Source organism: Tricharina praecox (genome assembly GCF_024521635.1).
Source record: "Tricharina praecox strain CBS 144465 chromosome Unknown BZA05scaffold_12, whole genome shotgun sequence".
Classification (NCBI taxonomy): domain Eukaryota; kingdom Fungi; phylum Ascomycota; class Pezizomycetes; order Pezizales; family Pyronemataceae; genus Tricharina; species Tricharina praecox.
In genome coordinates this window covers 328,571-352,733 of record NW_026250414.1, presented here as the reverse complement: position 1 = coordinate 352,733, position 24,163 = coordinate 328,571, and the positions used below count along the sequence as shown (strand labels likewise).

The 24,163-nt window shown below is 52.2% G+C and overlaps 4 protein-coding genes across 4 annotated transcripts; 1 reads left to right on the top strand and 3 right to left on the bottom strand.

Annotated features, from left to right (window-relative positions):
- BZA05DRAFT_46003 (chitin synthase I) lies at positions 1-3,771 on the bottom strand. Its single transcript, XM_051487656.1, has 7 exons — positions 3,246-3,771; positions 2,305-3,150; positions 1,885-2,238; positions 1,352-1,828; positions 1,093-1,301; positions 345-1,044; positions 1-283 (listed from the first exon to the last, which is right to left on the bottom strand). The coding sequence occupies exons 1-7, from the start codon at positions 3,579-3,581 to the stop codon at positions 269-271; spliced, it is 2,937 nt and encodes a 978-aa protein (XP_051339372.1). The 5' UTR covers positions 3,582-3,771; the 3' UTR covers positions 1-268.
- Positions 3,772-6,250: 2,479 nt separating this feature from the next.
- Positions 6,251-11,873, top strand: BZA05DRAFT_398080 (P-loop containing nucleoside triphosphate hydrolase protein). The gene is made up of 8 exons (XM_051483679.1): positions 6,251-6,513; positions 6,676-6,819; positions 6,895-8,642; positions 8,690-8,851; positions 8,912-8,990; positions 9,043-9,395; positions 9,445-10,960; positions 11,135-11,873. The coding sequence occupies exons 1-8, from the start codon at positions 6,433-6,435 to the stop codon at positions 11,579-11,581; spliced, it is 4,530 nt and encodes a 1,509-aa protein (XP_051339371.1). The 5' UTR covers positions 6,251-6,432; the 3' UTR covers positions 11,582-11,873.
- A 2,528-nt stretch (positions 11,874-14,401) lies between these two features.
- BZA05DRAFT_45611 (P-loop containing nucleoside triphosphate hydrolase protein) lies at positions 14,402-17,148 on the bottom strand. The gene is made up of 4 exons (XM_051487550.1): positions 16,916-17,148; positions 16,778-16,825; positions 14,806-16,718; positions 14,402-14,753 (listed from the first exon to the last, which is right to left on the bottom strand). Exons 1-4 carry the CDS (start codon positions 16,923-16,925, stop codon positions 14,493-14,495), a joined length of 2,232 nt encoding a protein of 743 aa, XP_051339370.1. The 5' UTR covers positions 16,926-17,148; the 3' UTR covers positions 14,402-14,492.
- Positions 17,149-20,373: 3,225 nt separating this feature from the next.
- On the bottom strand, positions 20,374-22,296 carry BZA05DRAFT_337648 (YMR290Cp-like protein; the record flags this gene model as incomplete). Its single annotated transcript, XM_051480864.1, has 4 exons — positions 20,374-20,590; positions 20,815-21,077; positions 21,136-21,960; positions 22,009-22,296. The coding sequence occupies 4 exons, from the start codon at positions 22,294-22,296 to the stop codon at positions 20,374-20,376; spliced, it is 1,593 nt and encodes a 530-aa protein (XP_051339369.1).
- Between the last annotated feature and the right edge of the window lie 1,867 nt (positions 22,297-24,163).

Here is a 24,163-nt window from a genome sequence, read left to right as displayed (position 1 = left end):
TAGTATCTATCGATTCCCTCTAGCTCTAGTTAAATCCCTAACCCCCTCCCCAAAAACTCCCCATCCACCCCATCTACCCCATCACCACAATCACCACCGTTACCCAATAAAACCGTAAATCATTATTCATCACTCGCACAGGTAGTTAAAAGCCAACTAAGATGTAGGTATCATGTACAATGAGGCGGATAAATACGCAAGAATGTACTTTGAAGAGCCGGTATCAAGGAAAAGGAAAAGGAAAATGAAAACAAACGTAGATCAGGTATTAAACGCCACGGAACTACGCACTCGTCAGTGTATGTCACAATAGGAGGAAGATGGGGAAGAAGGAGGCAACTCACCATTCTCAACACCAAAAACCACGTGCACCCCAAGAACCTAAATGCCGAGAGCGCCGCGACTGTCCAGAGGATGATAGCCAGATAGAGCTTACTCCTCGCACTCTCGACACTGTCATCATCACCACTAACCAGCCGATCCAGACCCGCCGAGTTCAGAATCGCGGCGGCAAGCGCAAAATTCGTAAACATCCACGCGAGCACGACACCAGATCTCACACCGGCATAGTAATCCTTCTGGCTCTGCGTCTCGTCGACTTTCCGGACTTCCGCGACCGCCTTTTTGGAGAGCACGTTCATTTCCGCCTCGTATTGCTCGTCGAGGTCCTTGTCGTCGCCGGGAACGCTGACTGATGCCTGTCCGTCCGAGGTCTTGACGGTTCCGCCAACGATCGGAGGTGGCACGTCGGGGCCTTTGGTTCCCCAGGAAATGTCGTGGACGTTGCAGAATGCGTAGACGTTCAGGACGTTGATGTAGGAGGGCGACAGCAGCAAGTATTGCACGAAGGACGTGAACATGTGCCATGGCTCGAAAAACATGAACGATGCGATGAAATAGAGCAGGTAAGTCGAACACAACGATACGATCAGATCTCGGAAGAGTTGATTACTGAAGATTCCTCCGATAGTCAACGAGCCAGTTGTATCTAGCTCTCTCTGGATCGACCGGACGGAGATGAATATGGCGGCGAAGAGAAGGTACCTAGCTGATCAGTCGGATTCCTCCGGGGGGCGGACAACTGAAACTTACAGCATGATTATCGCCCAGAAAACCACGATCGACATGTACAACTTTCGAGATCCACCCGGCGTATTTCCCAGCGACATGATGAAACATGTGACTAAAACACCGAGGTAGATCCATTCGAACACCACACTGAGAACGCGTCCGGGTGGGAATCCAAGTTGTTCGTCCCCCAAACTGGCCGTCAAGATTCTGAAAACAAGGAAGAAATTACCCTGTTCGGATGTCAGTAACTACCGCCAAACCATCCCGCAGGAGGACTTACAATAGCAAACCAAGAAAACAGCATGGAAATCGTCTGATACAAGAACTCTATGTGGAACATGAATTTCCGCATGAGCGAATGGTCGCTTCTCCAGAGGTCAAAGACATGGACCAGAGCGTAAACCGCGGCAAAGAAGGATCCGTTCAGCCATCGTCGTCGCTGCAAGATCAACTCCGAGATTTCGTCGGGAACATCCGTCTCGGCGTAGGACGATTTGACGTATTGCAGGACCCAGTGACTCTTCCGTTTGGTGACGAGCTCGAAGCACAGAATACGATCTTCTGCGAGGTACATGTTCGCAGTGAAGATTCCGGCGTCTGCTCCGTGCATCTTTTCACCCTTGAAGTACTTCTCCAGAGGACCCTCGCCACTCATGTCGTTCTGCAAAGCGACATACCTGTACGCCGAGAAAGCTCCGGGAAGCACGCTGATGAATCCAAACACACTCTCGAGTGGTTTATCCAGGATATTTGACATCTAGAAGAATCGGGTCAGCTGCTCATCCCAGGGAGCACATTTGCACAATTACCGACCTTGTACTCAAAGTTTTGTGTAGCAACCAACGGATTAAGCAATAGTTTTCCTCCAGGTCCCAACATCGTCTTGATCTCACCACAAGCTCCAGCACACTGTGGATTCACCTCGAAGGCCTTCCACAAGTGGTAAATACTTGTTCCACCGGGCTTGGTTCCGGCGTCAATCAAGACACAGACATTTGGCTCCAATACCGGCCCAAACGCCTGGAAGAACCACCGGTGGGAGTTGATCTTTTTCTGGTTGTTTTCCTTGAGGCAGAACAGTATCTGCACAGGTGTCGTTTTCTTCCCTCCCGGATTGAGCTGGACAATGTCGTTTTTGTCAAGTTCGATTCCTACTTGAGTGGTATACTATTATAATACTCGTCAGCCCAATGGTGCACCCCCGAAACGCGGTGACAAGCTTTTCCTGCGAACCTCATAGATGTGCGCAGTTACGTCCTTTTCGTTGACTTTCGTCTTCGCGATTCCTTCCTGGTAGCATCCCATACCTGCGAGAACACTTCTGGTTCTGGGATTGATCTTTCCGCGACCGTCGCTCACTACGCAGACCACCACCTTCTTCCACGCCTCTGCGCCCCAGGTCTTCGACTTGTTTCTGGAGCACAGATAGGCGATATTCTTGAACACACCAGCCATAGTGCGCGCAAACAGAATTTCATCCTCGTTGTACATTGTCACGACGATGAAGAGCTCAGTAACACGTGGCTGCTGGAACAGCTTTTGGCGCAGAGTAAACCGTTCCTTGACGAATTCCGAGGGATCGCAAGTCGCCGCTGAGTATCTCATGTGCGTGAACTCGCGCTCCGTCTTCATCGGCAGCATTTGCAACAGCTTCTTAGGTACGGGACAGTCCAATACCAAGTTACCCTTAAACAAGGCTACCTTCTTCACCGTCTTCCATCTCCGAAGACCCGGCCCTGGCGTGCCGCTCTGTGGCACCGGAGACACGGCTGGGTTGGGAAAGTATGAGTCCGGATCCGCCGAAAGAGGCGTCGGTACTGTTTCCGGGGTTTGTAGGATCGGACGGTTATCATCGTCGTAGGGACCGTCATACGTGTGGGAGTTGTCGAAGGGGTTTCCGTAGGCATCGACACCGGCGACGTGTGGCTGGTACGGCTCGGTATTGTAGGCATCCCTGTGATCCTCCGGATACATAACATGCTGAAATGGATCGGGGGCGCCGGGAGTGCGCATATCGGTTCGAGACGGAGGTGCCGGGGGGGCTTCATTGTAGCTGTGGGGAAGATTCGATACCGAGTACTGCGCGCTTGAACTCAGTTCACCGAACTCGACCACCACGACACAGACAAAGCCGAAGCCCGCTTGTAGGTTTCACCATCCGACGCTTGACTTACAGTAGGTTGCGCAACCAGAACGTTACTCGGGTGATCTGGCCACTCGGGCATGTGCGTGTGCTGCGCTGGGTATCCAGCAGTGTTCTGTCGCTGTGGACGGTAGGGACCGGGGTTGTCTTCGAGCTGGTAACCGCCTCCAGGCGGCGAGGGGGTGTGCGAGTGGAGACCGCCATCGAGAGGGGGATCATAAGCGTGAGGATTGCGGTGGGGATTCATTCCGGCGATGTGATGACCTCCTGGAGAGCGCGGGGGAGAGTCGTCGTCGTAGCGGTTGTCGACGTCGGGATGTGATGGAGGGTCAAAGTCCAAGCGGGTGTAGGGGTCCCTTCCGGCCATAATAGAATATGTCTGAGAGGGCGGCCTTTTCTATTTTCTAATTCCTTCCTTCTCCCGAGTGTGACGGGGGATTGCTGCGCCGGTGGTTCCTCGGCGCTGGCTCTGCTAGGTAGTTTGCTACCACCTATCGAGTGCTTGGCTGGGGAAGGATGCTCGGGAGTGAGTACGTATGTGGTATGCGGGTGTGCGCGTTAATTGAGGGGTGTGCCTTCTGTGTCTGATATGGAGGAAAGTAAGATGAGAACGGATCGTCCGCTGGGGGAGGTGGGCTAGAGTACGGGGCTTAGTGGGGGAGCCAGACAGAGTTATGAGTGTAACAAGGTGAAACCCTTTGATGTGTCCAATCAGTCTTCGGCTTTTGGGGAGTGGGAAAGAAGGCAAGACAACAGACGCGCGTATGGCTACGACAAGACACGGTACAGCAGGTATGAACGGAAGACAGCGAGGCGGAGGCGGAGGAGGCAGAGACGGAGGCAGCAGGGCGCACCTTACTAATAAGCAAAAGGCCTCTTCACGAAGGAGAGGACTCGGTGAGGAAGCTCGCTAAGGCAAGGGAGAGTGGGAGGCCTAGATAGAGGTTCACGAGGACGAAGGACAGCGGGGCTAGCTGGGTAGTTTTGGCCGGGGAATAACGAACGGAATCCAGCGCGTGCTCCAGAAGCCGGACTCCTCACCAAAAGAAAGGACGAGTATGTATGTTGCACACAGCCACGCGCATGCACCATGCACATAATCGCCCGGAATATCCAGCTCTGGGTGTCTGGCTTCCCTTGTGCTAGATACCGGTGTATCTTGCAACGTGCATACCGGTAGCATACCACAGCTCAGCCACCAATAATGGCGAGAGAATCCCACCGCAAGACTAGGCTCTCCGATATTAGCTGTGCAAGTAGTAAGCAAGCAATCATCCCCTTACTGCTGGCAGCTGACTGACAGATACGGATCAGGTAAGAACTGGCACAGTCGTTTCTTCAGTCAACCGCTCTTCAGTCGGCCACTCTTCAGCCGACCATTCTTCAGTCGGCTACTCTTCAGTCAGCTGCTGGACAGGAGCCCTTTTCTCATCTGACGGTCTGGACTCTAAGCCGTCTCTGCTTGAAATAGAGTGACCGTGATTCCAACTTCCCTGGGCGACCGGCGACCCCAATATGACGTCGAGTTGTCGACAGACAGAAGGAATCCCGAACAGAAATCATCCGTAACCCTAGGTCCCGGTCGAGGGAAAAGGATAACGGTACTATCGGACTTTGTACTCTACACAGTAGAGTCTGTTCCTGAGTGAAGGCCACGAATCAAAAGGTTCTTAAGCTTATGGCAAGGGATGGAATCAACCTCTATATAATCGTGGCGGGTATGCATACGAGTACCTACTCTACTGACCGTCTACCAGGTTGCTGCTCCACACTATCGAAGTCATGCTTGATGTGTATGGATATTGGAATGGCCGTCCGCGGGTCGCCTACAGAATCGCCTAAACGCCCAGAGATCCCAGCTTCCGTCCGAGCGAGACGTAGGGACGGTAGGTACGCCTTGGTGCCATCAGACCCGGAATACGGAGAGTTCGGTAGCGCTATGCATGCTTTGGGACTATGAACCCTTGAGACGTGCGCAGGGTCATGACACCAGGTGGTCCAGCGTTTCCCGAACCATTCGTATTCGGATGCCGGTACATATCATCGCTGCAGGAGTGAATTTCTTGCCGGATTCCGCAGTGCCACCGTTGATGACCGGATGTTCCGTCCAAAGCTTTGTGCTGCAGATCCATATGACCAGATCCATATGACCAGAGCCATGCATTGGTGCAATGGGCGAAGTCACTGTGCTATACCGGTATATAGTACTTGAGCAATGAGTAGCTCTGTAGCTGGTATGTAGAGCCTACATAGCAGTCCCTGTGCTTTTTGGGTCTGTGGATGAGTGATCACTGTGACTGTGCCATTGCGCTAAATGATGTATAGCTCCAATCGCCCATGTATTCGCCGGACAAAGAGATAGGCAGATGAGACGTTTGCGGAGACCCTGATTGTACATAGGTTTTGCACGTATATGTACAAACATACCAATCCCAGGTGCAAGTGCAAGAAGCAATGTCCTCGAAACCCTCTTCAAAACCGGATTGACTGTTCGTTGGAACGCTATGGCGAGAACATCTTAGACCATGGCTCGAGGGGAAATGTATCGTGCACGAACATCGGTTCCGTCCCCTCGAGGAGAGCCGGGAGCAGTATGGAGGTTATGGAAACGTCCATCTAGAGTAACAACGGGAGACCGCCGCAGGTAGCTACAGTCGTTCGTCCCATCTGGCCCTCACCGCTAGTAGATACATACCTTTGTATACGGATCCGGGGTATATACATGTGCTTCTTTTCCTCGAGACCTTTACATCTACCGGTAGACTGCAGGCCGCGGCCGGTTCGATTCTCGAGTCCGAGCTGGTCATAGCCAGTTATGTACATACCTCCAGTTTGATCTTCGCCGGAATGTATCCATAGACAAAGTATATTAGACAATCAGAATCACTCCCACAATACAGCACCCATCATAGATTCATAGGGAGCTCAGATCGGTTGTCACGTGCAAGATCACGTGCCAGCCGAACGCACGGACCACCTGTCTTTGCAAACACGCTAGTCACGGTCACGAGAGCAGACACCATGACCTCGAAAGGACAGACGCGTCAATCCCTCCAGGCTCCATCTCTTCCCCCACCCCCACAACAAGCCACACCATCGATACCCCTCGATATCCTACGTCGCCGACAAGCTCCGAAAACTCCTCGGTCGCTTTCGCTATCCCTTCCCACATTCAATTCACTCGTACACATCGTATCAAACCTGAGATACACGACCTGATGGATGACTCGGATTGCGGAGCGGGCTACTCGGAAGTTGATGAGGTCGACATGATGGAGGTCGATGTACCGGAGCGCGGCGTGAGTGTTCACTCTTCTTCTGCTGAGACAAGCATCCAGACAACTGGATTGCCCAAACGACAGATGCTTGTGAGCATCATTCCTCCCACGTTGTCGGGCAAGGGAGCTCACCCAAACGAATACGAGAAGCTTGTAGAAGGCTCGGATGATGACAGAAACAAGGCGGAGAGTGAAGGCGACGAGGACACGGGGAGCGATGGCGATGATCTAGAAGACTCAAAGCTTGTTCGGGTCACCCGAGAGATCAGAGCAAATGACTACTCACTCCGGTACTGGGTGCGCTTCGAGAACGGCAAAGAGGCCGAAGTAAGACTTTCAGTGATTTCTATCCTTGGGATTTAGGTGTCGGGAGTGTGGGCTGTCGCTAAATAGTGCTTCCAGCTGTCTTTCGAACGCCTCGCCTCTCTCGATAACGGAAAAAAAGCTCTCAATGACTTTCTAAGCGGCAAACACGATGACGACGAAGATGAAGATGAACCGGAGGGTGAAGCCCAATTAGATTACGACCATTCTACAACCGGAGGTACAGAGGCGGAGGAAGATTGGTTGTCACGCCCTCCTCCTGAGCGAGCACAACGCCAGCGAAATCTCCTCAAACTTCGGGGAACAAGGCGGTTAGCTACTCTGAAGGAGACGACAAAAGAGAAAGCCATAGTAGAGCAGGACGATGGAGGGCGCGCTACACGGTCGAAGGGACTAAAGGAAGGGCCCTCGATGCTCTCTTTCAAGAGAGGCCCGCAGTCGGACGACGACGATAATATCATTGATCTTCCGCGTAAAAAGTCGCAGCGCAGGTCGGCCAGAAAATCGAATGGAAAGGCAAAAGAGGTGAGCGATGAATCGGAGTATCACCGTAGCGAGGACGAACAAGCGAGACGGTCGGGTAGAACCCGGCGTCACCAAAACTACGCTGAGCCGGTCCCGGAAGACGAATACGAGTACACCGAAGAGCCACAACCCAAAGCTCCCCCGAAACCAAAACTCACACGTTCGAAAGAGATATTTCCGATTTTTCCTGACGATGACGAGTTCGTCCAGGTTCATAATCTACATTGTGAGACTTGCCAAAAGTCGGGTCCCTCGGATAAACAAGGCCACTTGATCTTTTGTCAGGGCTGCTCGGCTTCCTACCACAAAGCCTGCATTGGACTGCGAAATGCGCGTGAGCATCTTGTTACCAAGGTGTCCAGCACCAATTTTGTGCTTCAGTGCAAGCGCTGCATAGGAAGGCCGAAGCTGAAGGATCATCTCCAAGCGTCGTGGGATCGGTGCACAGATTGTGGGGCTCAAGGAGACTCGTGTGAACCTTTCAAGCCATTAAGCGAGGCCAAAATAAAGGCGCAAGATGGAAGAGCATTGTCACCTGACATCGACGTTCCTGATAAGGGTCTTTATGCTCCCGGGAACGTATTGTTTCGTTGTCAAGGATGTTCTCGAGCATGGCATTACGACCATCTTCCAGAGCGGGACTCGACCAACTACGCAGCGTTCACATGCCTGGACTGCGTAAGAGCACCAGGCAAGATAGACAAGATCACCGCTTGGCGTCCGATTGATCCTGCCGCGTGGGACGAGCGTGCACTCAGTCTCGCTGATTTCACTGAAGATGAGCGGGAGTACTTAGTCAAGTTCGACGGGCAGTCCTATTTCCATGTGAAATGGGTTCCTGGCCCGTGGCTGACTGGTGCCTTCCCTTATCGCCGACTCGGATTTTTGAAGAATAATCCGTATGCCATCCTGAGCCAGGAGAAAGCCATCGACGAGTCATGGTTGCGGGTGGAGATAATTCTCAGGCTAGAATACACTAGCTACGTTCCTGTTGGGAAGGACGTCAATGTGGACCTGGCTCGGGTGAGGGAGGTCGCTAAGGCCCTTATTAAATATAAGGGTCTCGGGTATGACGAAGTCGTTTGGGACAGCCCGCCCTTGGAATCTGATGGGGATAGGTGGGCTGATTGGAAGTCTGCCTACTACGACTACGTGCATGGGTTGTATGTACGCCCGGCCCACAATCTGGTCAAGAAGATTGAAAAGGCCCGTCGCTCCCCATTCGACACGCTTGAACTGGCCGGACAGCCCAGGTACATAAAAGGCGGTACTTTGATGGACTACCAGAAGGAGGGCATGAAGTGAGTATCCATCGACCTAATTTTGAACTTGAACTGACGCAGTGTAGTTGGCTCTACTACAAATGGTGGGCCGGACAGAATGTGATTTTGGCAGATGAAATGGGACTGGGAAAGACCATTCAGATCATTTCGTTCTTGTCTGTTTTGTTTGAAGAGCATAAAATCTGGCCTTTCTTGGTGGTCGCCCCGCAGTCGACTGTGCCGAACTGGTTTGTCTTCGTCGTCGACACCCAATCATTGGGTTTCAGCGATATCTAATCCAAGTGTAGGAAACGAGAGATTCGGACTTGGGCCCCTTCCCTTCGGGTAGTGGCCTACTACGGGACTGAAGTTGGTCGCAAACATGCGGTAAGTAATAGGCTCATCCGTCGTTCAAGATCATCGCTGATTCCTCCCAAAGCGCCAATATGAAATGTTTGGACAGGATGGAAAATTGAAGTGCCACATCGTCGTGACGTCTTACACGACCCCCGTCTCCGATGCTACAATGCTGCGAAAAATTCCATGGCAGGCTCTAATTGTGGATGAGGGACAATGTCTAAAGAACGAAAAGGCCCAGCTCCATGTCGAGCTAATGAAGTATACCAACACGCACAAGGTACTTCTTTCTGGGACGCCCTTGCAGAACAATCCGAGGGAGCTGTTCAACATGCTGCAATTCCTCAATCCGAAGGATATGAACGCCCAAGGATTGGAGGACGAATTCGGGATTCCAACGGTCGAGAATGTCCCGAAGCTGCATACTCTCATCCGGTCAGTCTAAACTACTTCCTGCAGAGAAACCATGTATTGATAAGAGCAGGCCGTACTTTCTGAGGCGTACGAAGGCGCAAGTGCTTACCGATCTTCCGCCCATGGCTGAGGTCATTGTACCTATCTCTATGACTGCTTTGCAGAAGAGTCTATACAAGTCAATCCTCGAGAAGGACGCAAAGATGATTCGTTCCCTTCTTTCGCGTGACGGCAAGCTCGGCAAGAGCGAGAAAGGGGGGGTCCGCAACTTGCTAATGCAGCTTCGGAAGTGCGTCTGCCATCCATTCGTCTATAGTAGAGCTATAGAGGAGATCAACGAGGATGACTCTAATGAACTCATCCATCGGAACTTGGTGGAGGCTGGGTCGAAGCTCGGGCTTTTGAATATCATGCTGCCGAAACTCAAGGAACGAGGACATCGTGTCTTGATTTTCTCCCAATTCCTGGGAATGCTTGATGTGATGGAGGATTTTCTGGTTGCACTGGGACTTAAGTGGTACCGACTGGATGGCAATGTCAGCAGTCTAAACAAGCAGAAGGCCATTGATGAGTTTAACGCTCCTGACTCTGACTACTTCGCTTTTCTATTGTCCACCAGAGCTGGTGGTGTCGGCATCAACTTGGCAACAGCGGACACGGTCATCATTCTGGATCCGGATCACAACCCGCATTCAGACATGCAAGCCCTCTCGCGAGCACACAGAATCGGGCAGAAGCATAAGGTGCTTGTCTTCCACCTGATGACGCGAGACACCGTCGAGGAAAAGATCATGCAGGTGGGCAAGAAGAAGAAGTCTCTTGACCACTTGATCATTGAGAGAATGGGTGACGACGAGAGTGGGGAGCTAGACGCCTTTGACGTGGAAAGCATTCTCGCCTTCGGTGCGAAGCGTCTTTTCGAAGACGATAATGACGACCGGGCCATCAAGTACGACAACGAAAGTGTCGACAAACTGCTTGATCGATCTCAGATCGAAGAAACTAAGGCTGCAGAGGATAATGCCGGCGGTACGTTCAGCTTTGCAAGAGTGTGGGCGAATGAGAAGGGCACTCTCGAAGAAACCGACTTTGCAATGGAATCCGGAAACGACGATACGGTAGAAGTGGCATTCTGGGATCGGATCGTGAAGGAACGTGAAGAGATTGCGAATAAAGAGGCAGCCGCGAAGCAAGAGGAGTTAGGAAGGGGCCGCCGTCGTAAGACCGTTGCCAAGTACGCAATTGAAGATGGAAATGCGGACGACGACGATAATGACACCGACTTCCATACCGACGATAAAGCTCAAGAATCGGACGACTCGCAGAGTGGCCATGAGGATGTGGATAAACACGATTTGATGATAGCCGGCGTCGGCAATGGTCGCAGAAAGCCGTCGTCTATGACTCCCGTGGCTCACATGGCTTCAATGGTTCCTCCGAATCACACCATGCCTACCCATATGCCTCCCAATGCTACTGTGCCATATCCATACCCGCCTCCTCATATGGCTTCAATGGCTCCTCCGAATCACACCATGCCTACCCATATGCCTCCCAATGCTACTGTGCCATACCCATACCCGCCTCCTCATATGGCTTCAATGGCTCCTCCGAATCACACTATGCCTCCCCACATGGCTCCCAATGCTCCTGTGCTCTACACCTACCCGCCTCCTCATATGGCTTCAATGGCTCCTCCGAATCACACCATGCCTCCCCACATGGCTCCAAATGCTCCTGTGCCCTACACCTACCTGCCTCCTCTTATGGCTCTCAATAGGTCTATGTACCAGAATGCTCTGCCCCTCTCGGGCACCATGCAAACGATGTTTCCACTGGCGCCTCCCGTTCCCGAAAACCACCCTTCGCAATTCCAACGAGCCACCATAATCCCGCCAACGGACAACCCCAAATTCCCTTGTTGCCGCGCCTGCCACCACCACCACGCACCGGGCACCTGCTCGTTCAAGCAGAGCGGAGTCGAGCTGTGCCCGTTCTGCAAGACTGCGCACTTTACCAAACGTTGCCCGCACATGGCGTCGGAGACGCAGCTCAACTTGATGTTGGAGAGTTTGAGAGAGAGCACCGAAGCTAAAGAGCTGGTCGATCTTGCCAAGAAGGTTGTTCGCGGCCGGAAGGGAGCTATTCGCAAGGAGAAGGCGAGGACTGCTCAGTTGGGAACCTCTGCCAGCGGCGCCAATACTTAGGTAGGTGATGGACAGAATTGTGAGTGGAGAATCGGGATGGAAGAGGGATGCAGCTCATTGTTTGTGCTAGCTTTGTTGGAGGTTTTTTTTTTGCTTTGCTTTCATAGTCCGATACACACTGGGTCGTTTTTTTTTCACTACTTGCATACTGAATTAGATTCTGGAGGGGTTTCTTTGCGAATTTTGCATCTTCTCATTCTTCTATTTCGCTTGACTATATACCGTGTACACATTAATTTTGCGGGTGGCTGTATCACTAGATGAGATGACCTGGGAGGGGCGGGGCGGGGGGCGGCGTTCGTGGTGGAAATGGTTTGCTTTCGTTTCAAAATGGCTTATTATGCCAGGCGATCGGGGATACATGTTACTCAACAGAGAAGCCGAGTACGTAGGCACAATGTAATTGAGTACCTACATTATGTGTTCTCACGACTCACGAGTGCAGAGTACTTGCTACTTAGACCTCCAGTGGGGCTAATAGCTGCGATCGTACCTGCCACATAACATGCCCGTAGGATCTTTTACCGTACCTATATAGGATGTGTATGTACTCTTCCCTTGAAAATGCAGCAAGTCGAACGAGATATTGTAGCCCTCGCAACCCACTTCATTAAGATTACCAACTACAGATTATGTACTGGTACTACTATAGTGTGGTCCAATGTGACGTTCTAATCCTTCCTCGAGAACCAAATACTAGAATGCCATGTTTCCTCCCGAGAACCTTCCCCATTGCCGCCAAAGTTCCTATAGCAAAACGTGTAATCAAGAGGGGTCTTCACCGTAGAGTACTATTGATGGGAGCTCTCACTGGCAGACAGTTGCGGTTACTAGGAAGGAGAGAAGCAAGCGGCCTACGCTACTAGAGAGCAGACCCTCCAACAGTTAGTCAGTTGAAATGGGAACACTGGTTTAAACAGTTCAGTTCTGGTTGATTTTGTTCCCGGTTCAGTTGGGAACAGAGGCTGTCAGTTCCCAGTTTGTTTAGGTAGGTCTGGCAGCTGTTCCCGGAAAAACTGGCAGAACTGTATTCAGTTCAGCGGATGAACTACCAGTTCAGCTAGGCCAACCAAAGTGGGTGAGATAGGTTCCTATGGTCACAGAAAAAGCGATAAAAACTGGGTTCACTACTATTTTTGCATGGTCACAGTTCTGAATTACTACTCTAATGCTACCTACCCATCATTTCAGCGATTGAAGCTCTTGATACTCTCCAGAACTTCAATACTCTCGATGCTGAGGGAATGCCGATGATCTAGGAATCCTCTTGCACTCGGACAACAGCCGTTCAACCTCAGCGGATATGGCTGGGATAGACAGAATGTCAATCGCCATTCAGCTGAGGTTAGGAAACGTCGTTGCTGAAAGGGTTCCTGCTGAAAGGCACGAGAAATAGTTTCACTCGAAGGTATGATGTTTTGTATGCGAGTTGTCCTTTCATTGACAGCTATCTACCGACTATTATATCCTCCTGCCGGCGACTACGTACCTGCCGGCGCCGCCGCCGCTGACCACCGACACCTCTGTATAATGCTGGTATTAAAGGTGATTCGCCACACCTTCCAACAGTTCCAATCACCATTCGATAGCAGCGGGGCTGTTGCGAACCTTCCTCTCGACAGACAGTGAACAATAGTCTAGGAGCTCATCAAGCGGGGCACAATGCCCCATATTGCCCGACTAGGTGGTGAGTTGTACCTAGGCGGTTTGCCGGTGGGTTTGTGGTGGCGACGGATTTGGCCCTAACTTTTAAGCCTCACTGAACTGATAGAACAAGTAGTTTTCCCAGTTCGAAACCTGGCAGTTGGTTCAGTTTGACAGTTGGTTCAATTTGCCAGTTGATTCAGTTCACTACCCCCAAAAGTTGGTTGGTTCGGGAACACCCCTGGATTGTTCCCAGTTCAAACTGTTGGAGGGTCTGCTAGAGAGTACCGTAGTTTTTGTTGGACCGGTGGCTATTAGAGTGCCATCTCTGGACTTCAACCTCGATATTATGTAGTCCGCCATAGCCGCTAACTATCAGTGGGGCTTAGCCGTTGTGTGTAATTTGTACTTTACGTAGTAGTCGTGGTCCTGCATGGCACAAGCTGACTGGCAAACCGGTGGAGGAGACCGGTCATAGCCTCTCACTCGGCACCTCGTCGAGTTCCGCACGATCGTAGGTAGAGTATCTACTGCAACCGTTGCGGCCACGAACCATACGGAGTGAGTATCGGAGCCTCTTGGCGTACATCATCTTTGCGGGGGTTTCATCCTTTGCTTCTGTCATGTAGCTGGAGAGAATTCTATGTGGTGGATGCTGCTGCTGTGCGAGTTGTGGGCACTGAGGAAGGATAGACCGGGGTTCAAGCGACGGGTGGGATATGGCCAGAGCCGCTACTGGATGCTTTAGACCGGCAAACTTGGGTGCCTTCTTAGGTAGTCCGGGCTGGGACCGACAGTATGTAGGTAGCATAACTGGACAATCGCCAGAGAAGGGCTTCCCTAATCACGGCCGGTAACAGAATGATATAGTAGATGCTCTGTAATCTCGTTTTTTACTGTCCTGCAAGCGTGATCTTTAGGCACTCCGAGTGACAGTGTGTGGTTGCACACTTGGGTATTCACAAGATACTTCATTCGGAAACGACTTCATTAGATGTCAAAGCGTCTACTCAATGTACTGGTACAAGAAACGAAACTTCTGCAAGTAAAACAGCTTCCACGAGAAACAAAACACAGACGAAATAGGAAATGAATTCAATATAAAGCTCCCCCATCCAAAAGAAACGCCATGCACTAGTAAACAGAGAAAGCCCAAAAACACGACGGAAAGCATACACACACACTCAATTGATCCTTAGTTCTGCCAGTATCTAGGGAGCCGTTAAACCCAGGTAATTACCGGTTTCTAGCATCTGTCAGTAACTGCTCAAACTATGCCAAGGTTGGGATGGACATACCATCTCGAGTACCGTCTACAAGCGTCAGCAGCCCTCTCGAGACTCTTCAGTCTGACATTCAGCTCGTTGATCTTCTGTTGTTTATACGGCGACTCCTGGACGATGTTGGCAACCTCCTCGTCTGTCATAACCGCAGCTTCGTAGGCAGAAAAGGTTTCGTCCAACTCGGCCACCAGTTTGCGCTCGATAACCTGAACAACAACGTCATCCACGAAGCGTCTGCTTGCGGTCTAGACTTGATATCAGTGGTATGCCCCTGGAGACGGAGGGATGATGTCCCACCTTGTAGTATGCCAGCATCTCATCCAACGAAGCCTCGCACCGTTGATCCTCGGGATCTTCATGTACTTCCTCGGCGTCTCCGTCGAGTGAACCTATCACCTCCGTAAGCCCGCTCACCAATTCGGCCTGCGTGGGAAGTCCCACAACGGAGCCCAAGGTGTGCCTCAGGCTGGTGATGGTTTGCCGGGCGCTTCCATTTCCTGCGCGTTTCACTCGTGCAATGCCCACCTCATCGTAATACTGGTAGTTATTCACGATGGGAAAGCAGTCGCGGCAGTCGGCAATGATGCTCGCCATCTCCCGCTTGGCATCGGCGACCCTCCTTTCCAGCTTCCTGTCGATCCAATCGTGCAGAGAATCCCGGATCTCCTCCCGTGCTTCGGGCACAACCGCTTCGAGGACGAGTCGCAGGAACTTCCGGCATGCGGCGGAGCATTCGTCGAGATGGCGGTAAGCTAGTGTTTCCCATTTCTGCGATTGCTCGCAGAATAGGAATTTGACGAGGGTGGGATTGCGTCCGTCGACGATTTCGACTCCCCGGGATTTCTTTGCAACGGGCTTAACCCAGTCAACGACCGCGTACTTCCGTGTGATCTCGTCAGGCTCCACCCGGCAATCATCGAAATGGTCGGTTGACTCGTCGGTGTCTATCAGGCCCTGTGGGATCAAGCTGCAGTCCTCGATTTCCTTGTGGTGGCCATACTTCCAGAAGGTGTAGGCGAAAGCGACGTTGAGATTCTTTATCCTACCCCTCAGGTAAAGCGCATCATCTTCAGGGTTGCTCGAGAATCCTGTCCCGAAGAAACGTGAAGTGGTATAGAGACCCGTAATCGCCTGGTTGCAGATCTTGTGGTACTTCTTCCCGGTCTCGACGAGAAAATTCCGTTTTGAGGGAAGGTCTTGATGTAACTCTCCCATATCGGCGCGCTCCTTTTGGCATCTCGCAATGGCCGCGCTGATGTCCCCTTTGATCCCCTTCAACTCCTGCTTCACATGGTCGAGCAGCATGGTGCTTAGCCGTTGGCGAAGGGGTCCGATGCAGCAATTGCCTTTCGGGACACCAGACCATGGCCCGGCTTCGAAAAACCTCTTCTCTTCTTTCGCTCGTTTTTCCAAGTCGAGCTGCTGCTCTCCGTCGTTTGCGGCGCCGTTCATAAGCACATGCCACCCCAGATCGAACTTGAAATTCTTGTCCAAGTTCTTCGCCATACCGATGAGCCTTCTTTGTAGGTTGGTATTCCCGTCGCTCTTGTCGGGCTTGGTAATGATTCCAAACGTCCGCCGGCCTTCGGGGTCGTGGATCTTGGCCAACTTGAGAACCGCCTGCGGGTCCGGATCGCCTCCAGCCGTCACCACTGCCAGGATGACAGTGCGCGTATTCTTCATGTAATCCTCAACCATTCCAACCACAACGGCCTCGTCCGGACCATTGTGGATCAATCCCGGAAGATCGACCAGAATCAGCGGTTTCTTCGTGGGGTCGGATATCTCGATCTGCAGGATATCCTTCGAGAAGGCGCCGGTACGCTCCATCTTATCGCCGGCCTTCCTGATGACTTCCGAAAGGTCGTCTACCGAGGTCAAGTCTCTCTTTGTCTTGAAGACGGTGGTCTCCTTGGTGTTGTAGGACTTGATGCTGACTGTAACACCCACGAAGGATGACCGCTTCAGGATCACTTCGGTTGCGAAGCGGGTGCATTGGTCACTGCTGTGTGGGAAGGGGATTCCGGCGATGGCCTGCAGCACCGAGGACTTGCCGGAAGATTGGTCGCCACACACGACCAGGCGTGGGAAATCGATCTCTTTGGAGACGTTGCTATCGCGGATGCCATCGATGATGCTGAGAATCTGGGCTTGTTCGGTGCTGCCGAGCGACTCTATACCATCGGTGCTCCAGGACGCTGATTGGGGACCTACATATGACGCACAGCTGTCAGCGGGTGATCAAGCCTAGATCCATGGAAGGGATTACTATTGTAGATATGTTCAAATTCAGAGCTGCTTTCGGAACCCGAACTGGCTGAGGCTCGATGTCCGCCGCCACCGCCACCACCACCACCACCACCACCACTACCACCACCACCGAAGCCCTCAGCTCGACTTGAACTGCCAGCAGACATGGCGGCAATACTTCTCGGAGGAAGGAGGTATTGAGGTTATGATGGAGCGAATTGAAGCTGTGGAAGATTTGAAGTTGAAAGCAATGCGATGTTTCTAAGGAGGAGAGCTTGATTCCGATGGCGAACCTCCGCTCTTTTCCGCGCAGCCCCGTCGAGCTTTATGGTCCACCGTCCATTCCTCAGAAGAGCCCCACAGTCCGCCCTTCACCCTCAATCCTCCGCAGTCGGCCGGCTGAGTATTCCCCCCTCCTTCGTATTCCGGGCCGGTTGCATGACGGTTAACATCTGAGCCATCGAATGGAAACCCATGTCTTCCCTTCATTCTGAACCAAAACCCAACGGCCATTTGCTGGGGGATTCGGGAACAACATGTTGATATCTGCGTCAGTATACCTCGCACAGCAATGACTGGACCAGAGCGAAGCTGTTGCCTAGTGATGTTGAAACATGCATGTACTGCGGCCACCGATGATCGGCCTTTGGATACGCGGGCTGACAATCTGTGCGCACTCCTTCCCGCTGCGGGGATCTAAGCTTATCGTTTTGACGGGATTGGCGTTTGTGTCATTCGAAACTGCAAAGCCGATTGGACGGGTACATGCGTGTTCCACCAAACAAACAACGAACGATTTTCGAGTCGTATTAATTGCGGGAGGAATGAAGGAAGGATGGAAGGGTCATCGGATCACCCGAAAGCGAGCCTTGTAGACTTATGACAGAAGTTCTCAGTCCATAAAAACCCCCCTTGTGGACGCTGCCCCCGCTTTCAGCGAAGATCCCCTGCACTTGCATATAGTGTACTCTGAACCCGCCAGTAGATACCTAGACCTCCATCGACAGCAGCGAAAACGGAAACCGAAGTACCTCGACGCACCGACACGGCGTTCCACAGCATGTGTGCCAACGGGAGCATCGACCCTCTCAACATCTTCACTTGGCGAGGTCATTATGCTTCAATGGGGGTTGGAAGAAGTGAAACGTTTGTGTGAGGCTTAGCGGTGGAACAACTGCCGAGTGACGGCTGGTGGCCTGGTGTTGATGGATACCCCGCAGCGGGCAGATGCGCAGTTACAAAGCTAACTTTGTGTCTGAGCACCGCAATATATAGGAATCCAGGATCGATACACCTACCTATTCCGAGAACAGCATCGTACGGCCCCGCCTCAATAAGGATGTGATCCTTCGGAGTCGTGGGTGACTCAGACGAACCTGAGTCTTCGATTCGCCCAAGATTCCAACCGGATAGGCGATTCTGCAAAACATCGGATACTAATGGAAAAGCAACCAACAAACTTGCGATCATGCTCCGGAGTTCGCGATGCTTCTCCGCCGCTGGTCGCCTCGTTCTCCCGTACATGTTGATCATGCTGCGTTCTGTGGCCGATACTCTATTCCCCCCAGGGAAACGAGCATACCGTATCCATTCGCAAACTCGGCGGTGATCCTCGGCCAGAACTATTCGCTATACCTATTCGTGCGGGGTGTGTCGGTCATCATTATCGTTACCGGCAGTGCTCCCGATAGTCCAGTCCAGTCCATAAAATTGGTAGACGGTTTGAATTCAGTCCGTCCCAAAATTTTGCCGCCTCGGACTGCAGTTGACTGCAGTCGACTGACGGACTGCCATTTTCTGAAACTTTTGGGTCGAACTATGTGACTAGCGGTTATCACTCTTTCAACCTATCAGTCCAGTCCGCCTTTTGCTGAAAGACGAACTAGACTAGACTATCGGAGGCACTGAAATTGAACTATGTGGCGAACTGGTTCGGTTGCCGATTGGAACTGGACGGAATGACCAACTGCCAAACCAGGGATTGCATGCCACAAGTACGGTACATGCGGTGCGCTGAGGGAGAACATACCGTAGGTACTCGACGGCGGCAATCTACGGCACTCTTGCTTCCGTGCAGAGGGCCGAAAGTTCGGCCCCAATCGCACTGCTTAGAACTGACAACCCGAACTCCGTCCGCAATATTCCAACCAGCCAGGTAAGCCGAATCTCCGATACCAACTGCACTACCTATTAGTTAGAGCTCAATGTTTACGGACACTGTTCAACAGGATAGGTACCGTAACTGGTTACACTACAAGGCCCTGAAGCCGGGCGCAGCACCGAAAATCGGCTCGGTAAGTGGGACGATGGGAACCAGGGAAGGACCCAAGAACTCAGGGGGGCCGGGGGGGACGTACGAGTCTCGCTTCCATCGCTATATCCGTTCAATTCCGTACAAACCGGCAGCAATTCCTCTCCCTTCGACGGCTGCAGCTCCTAGGTGCTGCGTTGACCCAACATAACCCCCCTCCCGCTTAATCCCTGCAGCCAAATCCAGCTTCAGAAGCGCGGGGGAGCTACTTACTAAGAGGTATGTATAGTCGTCGGTGTTTCCCGATCTACATCTAGATCTAGAGCCACCGCACTCGTACCTATCACGCATATCAGTCTCGCCCCTCAGAGGCCAATGGTCGGGAAGAAGATTGACAAGAACAAGAAGAACAACGGGAAAGCTGACGCCTCCACACGACACGTCGGTCCGTAGAGTAACTCCGATCCACCTGGAGTACATAGAGCCGGAGGGCGGCCGATCTCCGCCGGTCGTTGTCGCTATAGAGTAGCATGAAGTATATATAGCTCACGTACGTGTTCCTTTCCGGTCGGTTCTTCCGATAACTGCCCGTCTTCGAAAACCTCCGATTACTCTGGGCTCAGTCACCACGGTATCACTCGCCTTGCTTGCCCGTCCCGTCCAATCCCGTCCCGTTTTAGCTGGCTCATCTAGTAACTGCGATGATCTATTATATACCGTAGTAGCAAGGCAGAATGTAATGCTGCCTTGTTCATTTATTCATTTCTTTTCTTTTCGAAAAACCAAAACCCCAAAAAATAAGGCAAGGCAAGGCTTACCTAACCCCCCTTCGGCAGCGCGCCGATCCCGGGCCGCGCAACCCTCTCATGCGTGGCATCCCAGAACCGAAGGTCAATGCGACGGACGAGGCGGAGCAACCAAACCTACCAAACCCACCCACCAAACCCACCGAAACGAAACGAAGAAGACCCCACGGGTACGCGGATATCCGGTCGGTCGGGGGGTGCGATTCGTCATCGCCGATTAATAGGATGGAGAAGGTGGACAAGGCTCGTGCCTTCCCGATTCGTAGGGGTTCGATCTGGATGGGGATGGAGTGAGATGGAGCATAAATACACACATATGCAGGTACGGACGGAGCGCGGGGAACGGAGGATACCCAAGATCAAGGTAATGTCTGTGCAGATCCTCCCTTGCATATCTGTCTAGTTAAAGCGGAGCGTTGGCCATGTACATATGATGGTTGTTCGTATTCACACACACAGATGCCCAGCACGCACACACGATGGGAATCTCGGTTATCAAATAATCATTCGGGATATCTTCATTACAGCATTGCACAGCCCAGTCCAGTGCACGAAATCTTAAGCTACGACTGACGCCTTGCGTTTCTTGCCGGCCTTGGGCTTTTCGGGCCCATATATCCGCTTGTTCTTATCCACGACCACCTTCTCTTCCACTTTCACTTCGACTCGGGGCGGTGTGTCAAACCCAAAGCTTTTTCCGACTTTCCGCACGTCGAGGGCTGTGACGGGGAATATTTTGCTGTCGGGGTGGTGGTTGTAGTCTTGAAGGAATGCCCTGCACATGCGATGCGACGTTAGTCGCTGTACCAAAGAAGCGATGCGAGGGAAAATGTAATGGCAAAAAAAAGATAGACTCAGAGGTGAATTAAATTCAATGGGTTTCATTTCATGACACGCGGGGTCTTAAGCCGCAATCAACAACACGGACCATAGATTCTCATCATAGGAAAAATGTGTGCTAGGTGGGTACGCATGGGGGAAGCGAGGGATGTGACTAACCTGAATCCTCCCTTTGCTAATGTGTGAAGCTCGAAGTTTTTCGACACCAACTTCTCGAGCTGACTCTGGATATTGATGAGCTTATTCTTGGGGAAGTCAAATTCCTCGACCACAATGCCCGCAGTTTTAAGACTATCGATGAAGCCGCTTTCGCTGGGTAGAACGAAGGCAACCGGTCGACCTTGAACTGTCCCCCGCCGGTGAATAAAGTCTCTGATGGATCGCGGCGGATCGTACTGGATGACCCAATCTGCAGATGGAACCTGGAGTAATGTCAGAAACACGGCGATCAGGAGAGCGCTGAAGTGAAGAAAAACGTACATCAAGTCCTTGGACTGCCTCCTCTGTGCATATAAGAGTGCCCTCAGCATCGTTCAGGAAACCAGAGAAGGCAGCCGCCCGTGACTTCGCATTCTGCCTTCCATGGATGGCATGGACCGGCAAATCGAAGGAACCAAACGCTTCCTCACAGAACAGCACACCAGACGTCGACGAGACAAACACAACCATCCTCTTTCTCTGAAATTTCTTCAGAAACGAGTAAAGCAACAGGAATCGTTTATCAGCCTCAACAATAACGTAACCCTGGGTCTGGGCAGTAGATGCATTCGCATCGGTTGATGTGCCTGTCGTCGACGTGATTTTAACTGCTTCGGGACGGCAAATAAGCTCGACGAGACCCTCAACCCCGTCCGTCCTCTCCGTCCCAAAAACTCCAGATGTACGGCCCTTCTTGGGAATGAGTGAGATTATTTCTCGCACTTGCTTCTGCATCCCCTGCTCGACGAGCGAATCTGCTCCGTACACGAAGAACGCCTTCATGTTCTTGTACACGAATGAAGTCACATCACGCATGTGCTCGAGTAATCTCGCTGGCGTGGCAACCAACAGGTTGACGCCTCTGTCCAATTTCTGCTCTTCGGCACCGCGGTTGGCGCCCTCAATGACCATCCCGACGGTATGCGAAGTGCCAGCAAGCAGTTCCGAAGCTAGTCCAGATATCTGAACGGCGGTTTCGCGGTCAGGCGTCACGATAAGCACTCCAGTACCATGTCGGGTATGAAAACGGTGTTTTTCCAGCAAAGCCACGGCAGGAACCAAGAAAGAAAGCATAGTATCCCGTCCGGCCTGTGCTACAGCAGCAACCTAGGAGCGTCAGAACCCGGTGAGTGAGACGGGAGCGGATCGGCTTACATCTTTCCCATCAAGCAGTGCAGGGATGGCCCGAGACTGCAGTGGTGACAATTCCGAGAGTTCCAGATCGGAAACGGCCTTTTGGAGTGTGCTGGAGAGGATCAATTCCTGGAAACTTTTCACCTGAGACGAGGCATCTCGTGTTGTCGACGCATTTTCATTCGCCACCGCTGGAGAGCCTGTGGATTTCTTCTGCACTGTGCGGGGCTTGCTGGAGTGGGGTGACTGTGGGTCCTGTATTCTTCGCTTCTTGGATGATGTAGCATTAGAGCCAAAGGCCAGTGACATGATGATGATGATGATGTGATGATAGAGGTGTGGGAGGAAGCAGGTGATGAAATAGTGGGTTGTGGTGGTGGCTGTTTGGTGGTGGTGGCTGTTTGGTGGTGGTGGTGGATGTTGCGGGGAGTGGTGGGATGAAAGATGAAGCGCGTAAGAAAGAAAAAAATCCTGCAAAGTTTCTTCGCAACCTCTTAGCTCACACAGCATATGCACTATCTATAACCCTAACATCTGAGCGGCCAAAAGCGCCAAGGGGGAGCCGCCTCCATCTCCGTCACGGCTAGATCTGACAGATCTGGGGAATGGATGTTTCCGCACATGAGTTCTGCACGATGCTTCGAGGTCCATATGTATTCTACTCTACTCTCTACTCTATGTGGAGTGGATGCATTCTGTATATAGTACACACCAACCGGTAAGATGAAGAAGGGCCGCATTTCATCTTCAACTCTCCTTCTCTCTCCCTGCCTGTCTGTCTGTCTCCCTGTCCGTCTCCCTCCATCCTCCTCATCCTCATCTCCTCATCTCCTCCTTCCCTCTTGTCCTCATGCCCTTCTGCCCTCCCTCCCTCCCTATCTCCGTCTCTCGAGTGTCTCCTTCACCGACTTGATAACCACTTGCTCTATATCCTTCTCCTGGCGCTGCACGCAGATGGCGGCCATGGGTTGCTTCTCTCTGGCGGTGGCGGCAATCTTACCTATTCTCGGCCTCCATCCCGCGGTGAGGCATCTGATTCGCTGCACTGGGCTCTGGTCAAGTGAGCAACTGGGTGTGGGTGGTTTCAAAGTTCCTTGGTAGTTTTGAATGTGCAATTATTAGCCGAAACGAAGCGTGATGATGTATCACGATGATCCATCCGTTGCGTTGCATTGGCAGCACGGTAACCATCATCATCAACATCATCATCCCCTTGTGGGTGCGTCGCAAGCTCCCAAGCACATGCAGGCGGGCTGTGCAGCTGCTATAGTATACATACTATAGTAGCTTGCGACACTGGAGTCTTGAGGGCCACGACGAGCTCGACTACCGGGCTTGGATGCTTCGAATTCGAGCTCAACCAGCCGTTCCGTGCGGCGCATCCTGAGGAATCCGGGGGACACACCGGAATCGAGGCGTTACGTTGTCGCCGTCGACAGCGGAACGCAGATATCTGAGTACTATGTATGATACCTACACGATGTGTCCATCGATCGACACACATGGTTACTCGTATGTAGAGTGTCTGTACTCTGGCAGACCGTGATCACCCGGAGATTCCCAGGACCATCTGCTCCATCTTCTTCACCAGCGTCTATCCGGCTTCTTCCTACACAGCTCGTTGGGCCGAGAGACTGGAGACTGGAGAGTACGAATACCAAGAAGAAGCACAGGCGCCCATCCCCCATTCCGGCCGCCACAACCCTCCATCCCCCCTGATCGCCCTCCCCCCAGTCTCGATAATACCACCCCCCTCTCCACCCCCCATCACCCTATTCTTCGATACATACAACGGGTTTCCACTCCAAAACCCAACAGCTTCTTCCTTCGCCTCGAGTTGAAGAGGTTTTGGTTCCCCGTTCGCACAACCCATCCCCCCCTCCCCTCCACTTATTCACCTCCACCTCCAACCACATCGCCGCAGGGTCGCGCCTTCGCTCTGTCATTATTGTTATTGTTGCCATTCTTTTTATCATTCCATTATTACGATTCTTCTCTCTACCCTTCCCCCTCCGATTCAATTCTCTGAAGGTGCTTACAACTCCGCTTGCATACTACTTTGTTATACTCTACATCACCACCTCCACGACCTCCCTATTCACTCCAACCACCGTAACCTACCTGGATCCAGCCATCTCTTCGCCTGACCTGCAGCCCAGCTAGCCCCTGTCTCCTC

Bases quoted from the DNA above. Each gene is read 5' to 3' on its own strand.
- BZA05DRAFT_46003 (XM_051487656.1), bottom strand. From the start codon at position 3,581: ATGGCCGGAAGGGACCCCTACACCCGCTTGGACTTTGACCCTCCATCA. The intron at 3,151-3,245 runs GTAAGTCAAGCG...TCAAGCGCGCAG, and splicing joins TTCTGGTTGCGCAACCTACT to TACTCGGTATCGAATCTTCC. The intron at 1,302-1,351 runs GTAAGTCCTCCT...ACATCCGAACAG, and splicing joins TGTTTTCTTGGTTTGCTATT to GGTAATTTCTTCCTTGTTTT.
- BZA05DRAFT_398080 (XM_051483679.1), top strand. From the start codon at position 6,433: ATGGATGACTCGGATTGCGGAGCGGGCTACTCGGAAGTTGATGAGGTC. The intron at 6,820-6,894 runs GTAAGACTTTCA...TAGTGCTTCCAG, and splicing joins AGAACGGCAAAGAGGCCGAA to CTGTCTTTCGAACGCCTCGC. The intron at 10,961-11,134 runs CCTCATATGGCT...ACCTACCTGCCT, and splicing joins TGCCATACCCATACCCGCCT to CCTCTTATGGCTCTCAATAG.
- BZA05DRAFT_45611 (XM_051487550.1), bottom strand. The intron at 16,719-16,777 runs GTAATCCCTTCC...CGTCATATGTAG, and splicing joins ATTTGAACATATCTACAATA to GTCCCCAATCAGCGTCCTGG. The intron at 14,754-14,805 runs GTGGGACATCAT...TATCAAGTCTAG, and splicing joins AGATGCTGGCATACTACAAG to ACCGCAAGCAGACGCTTCGT.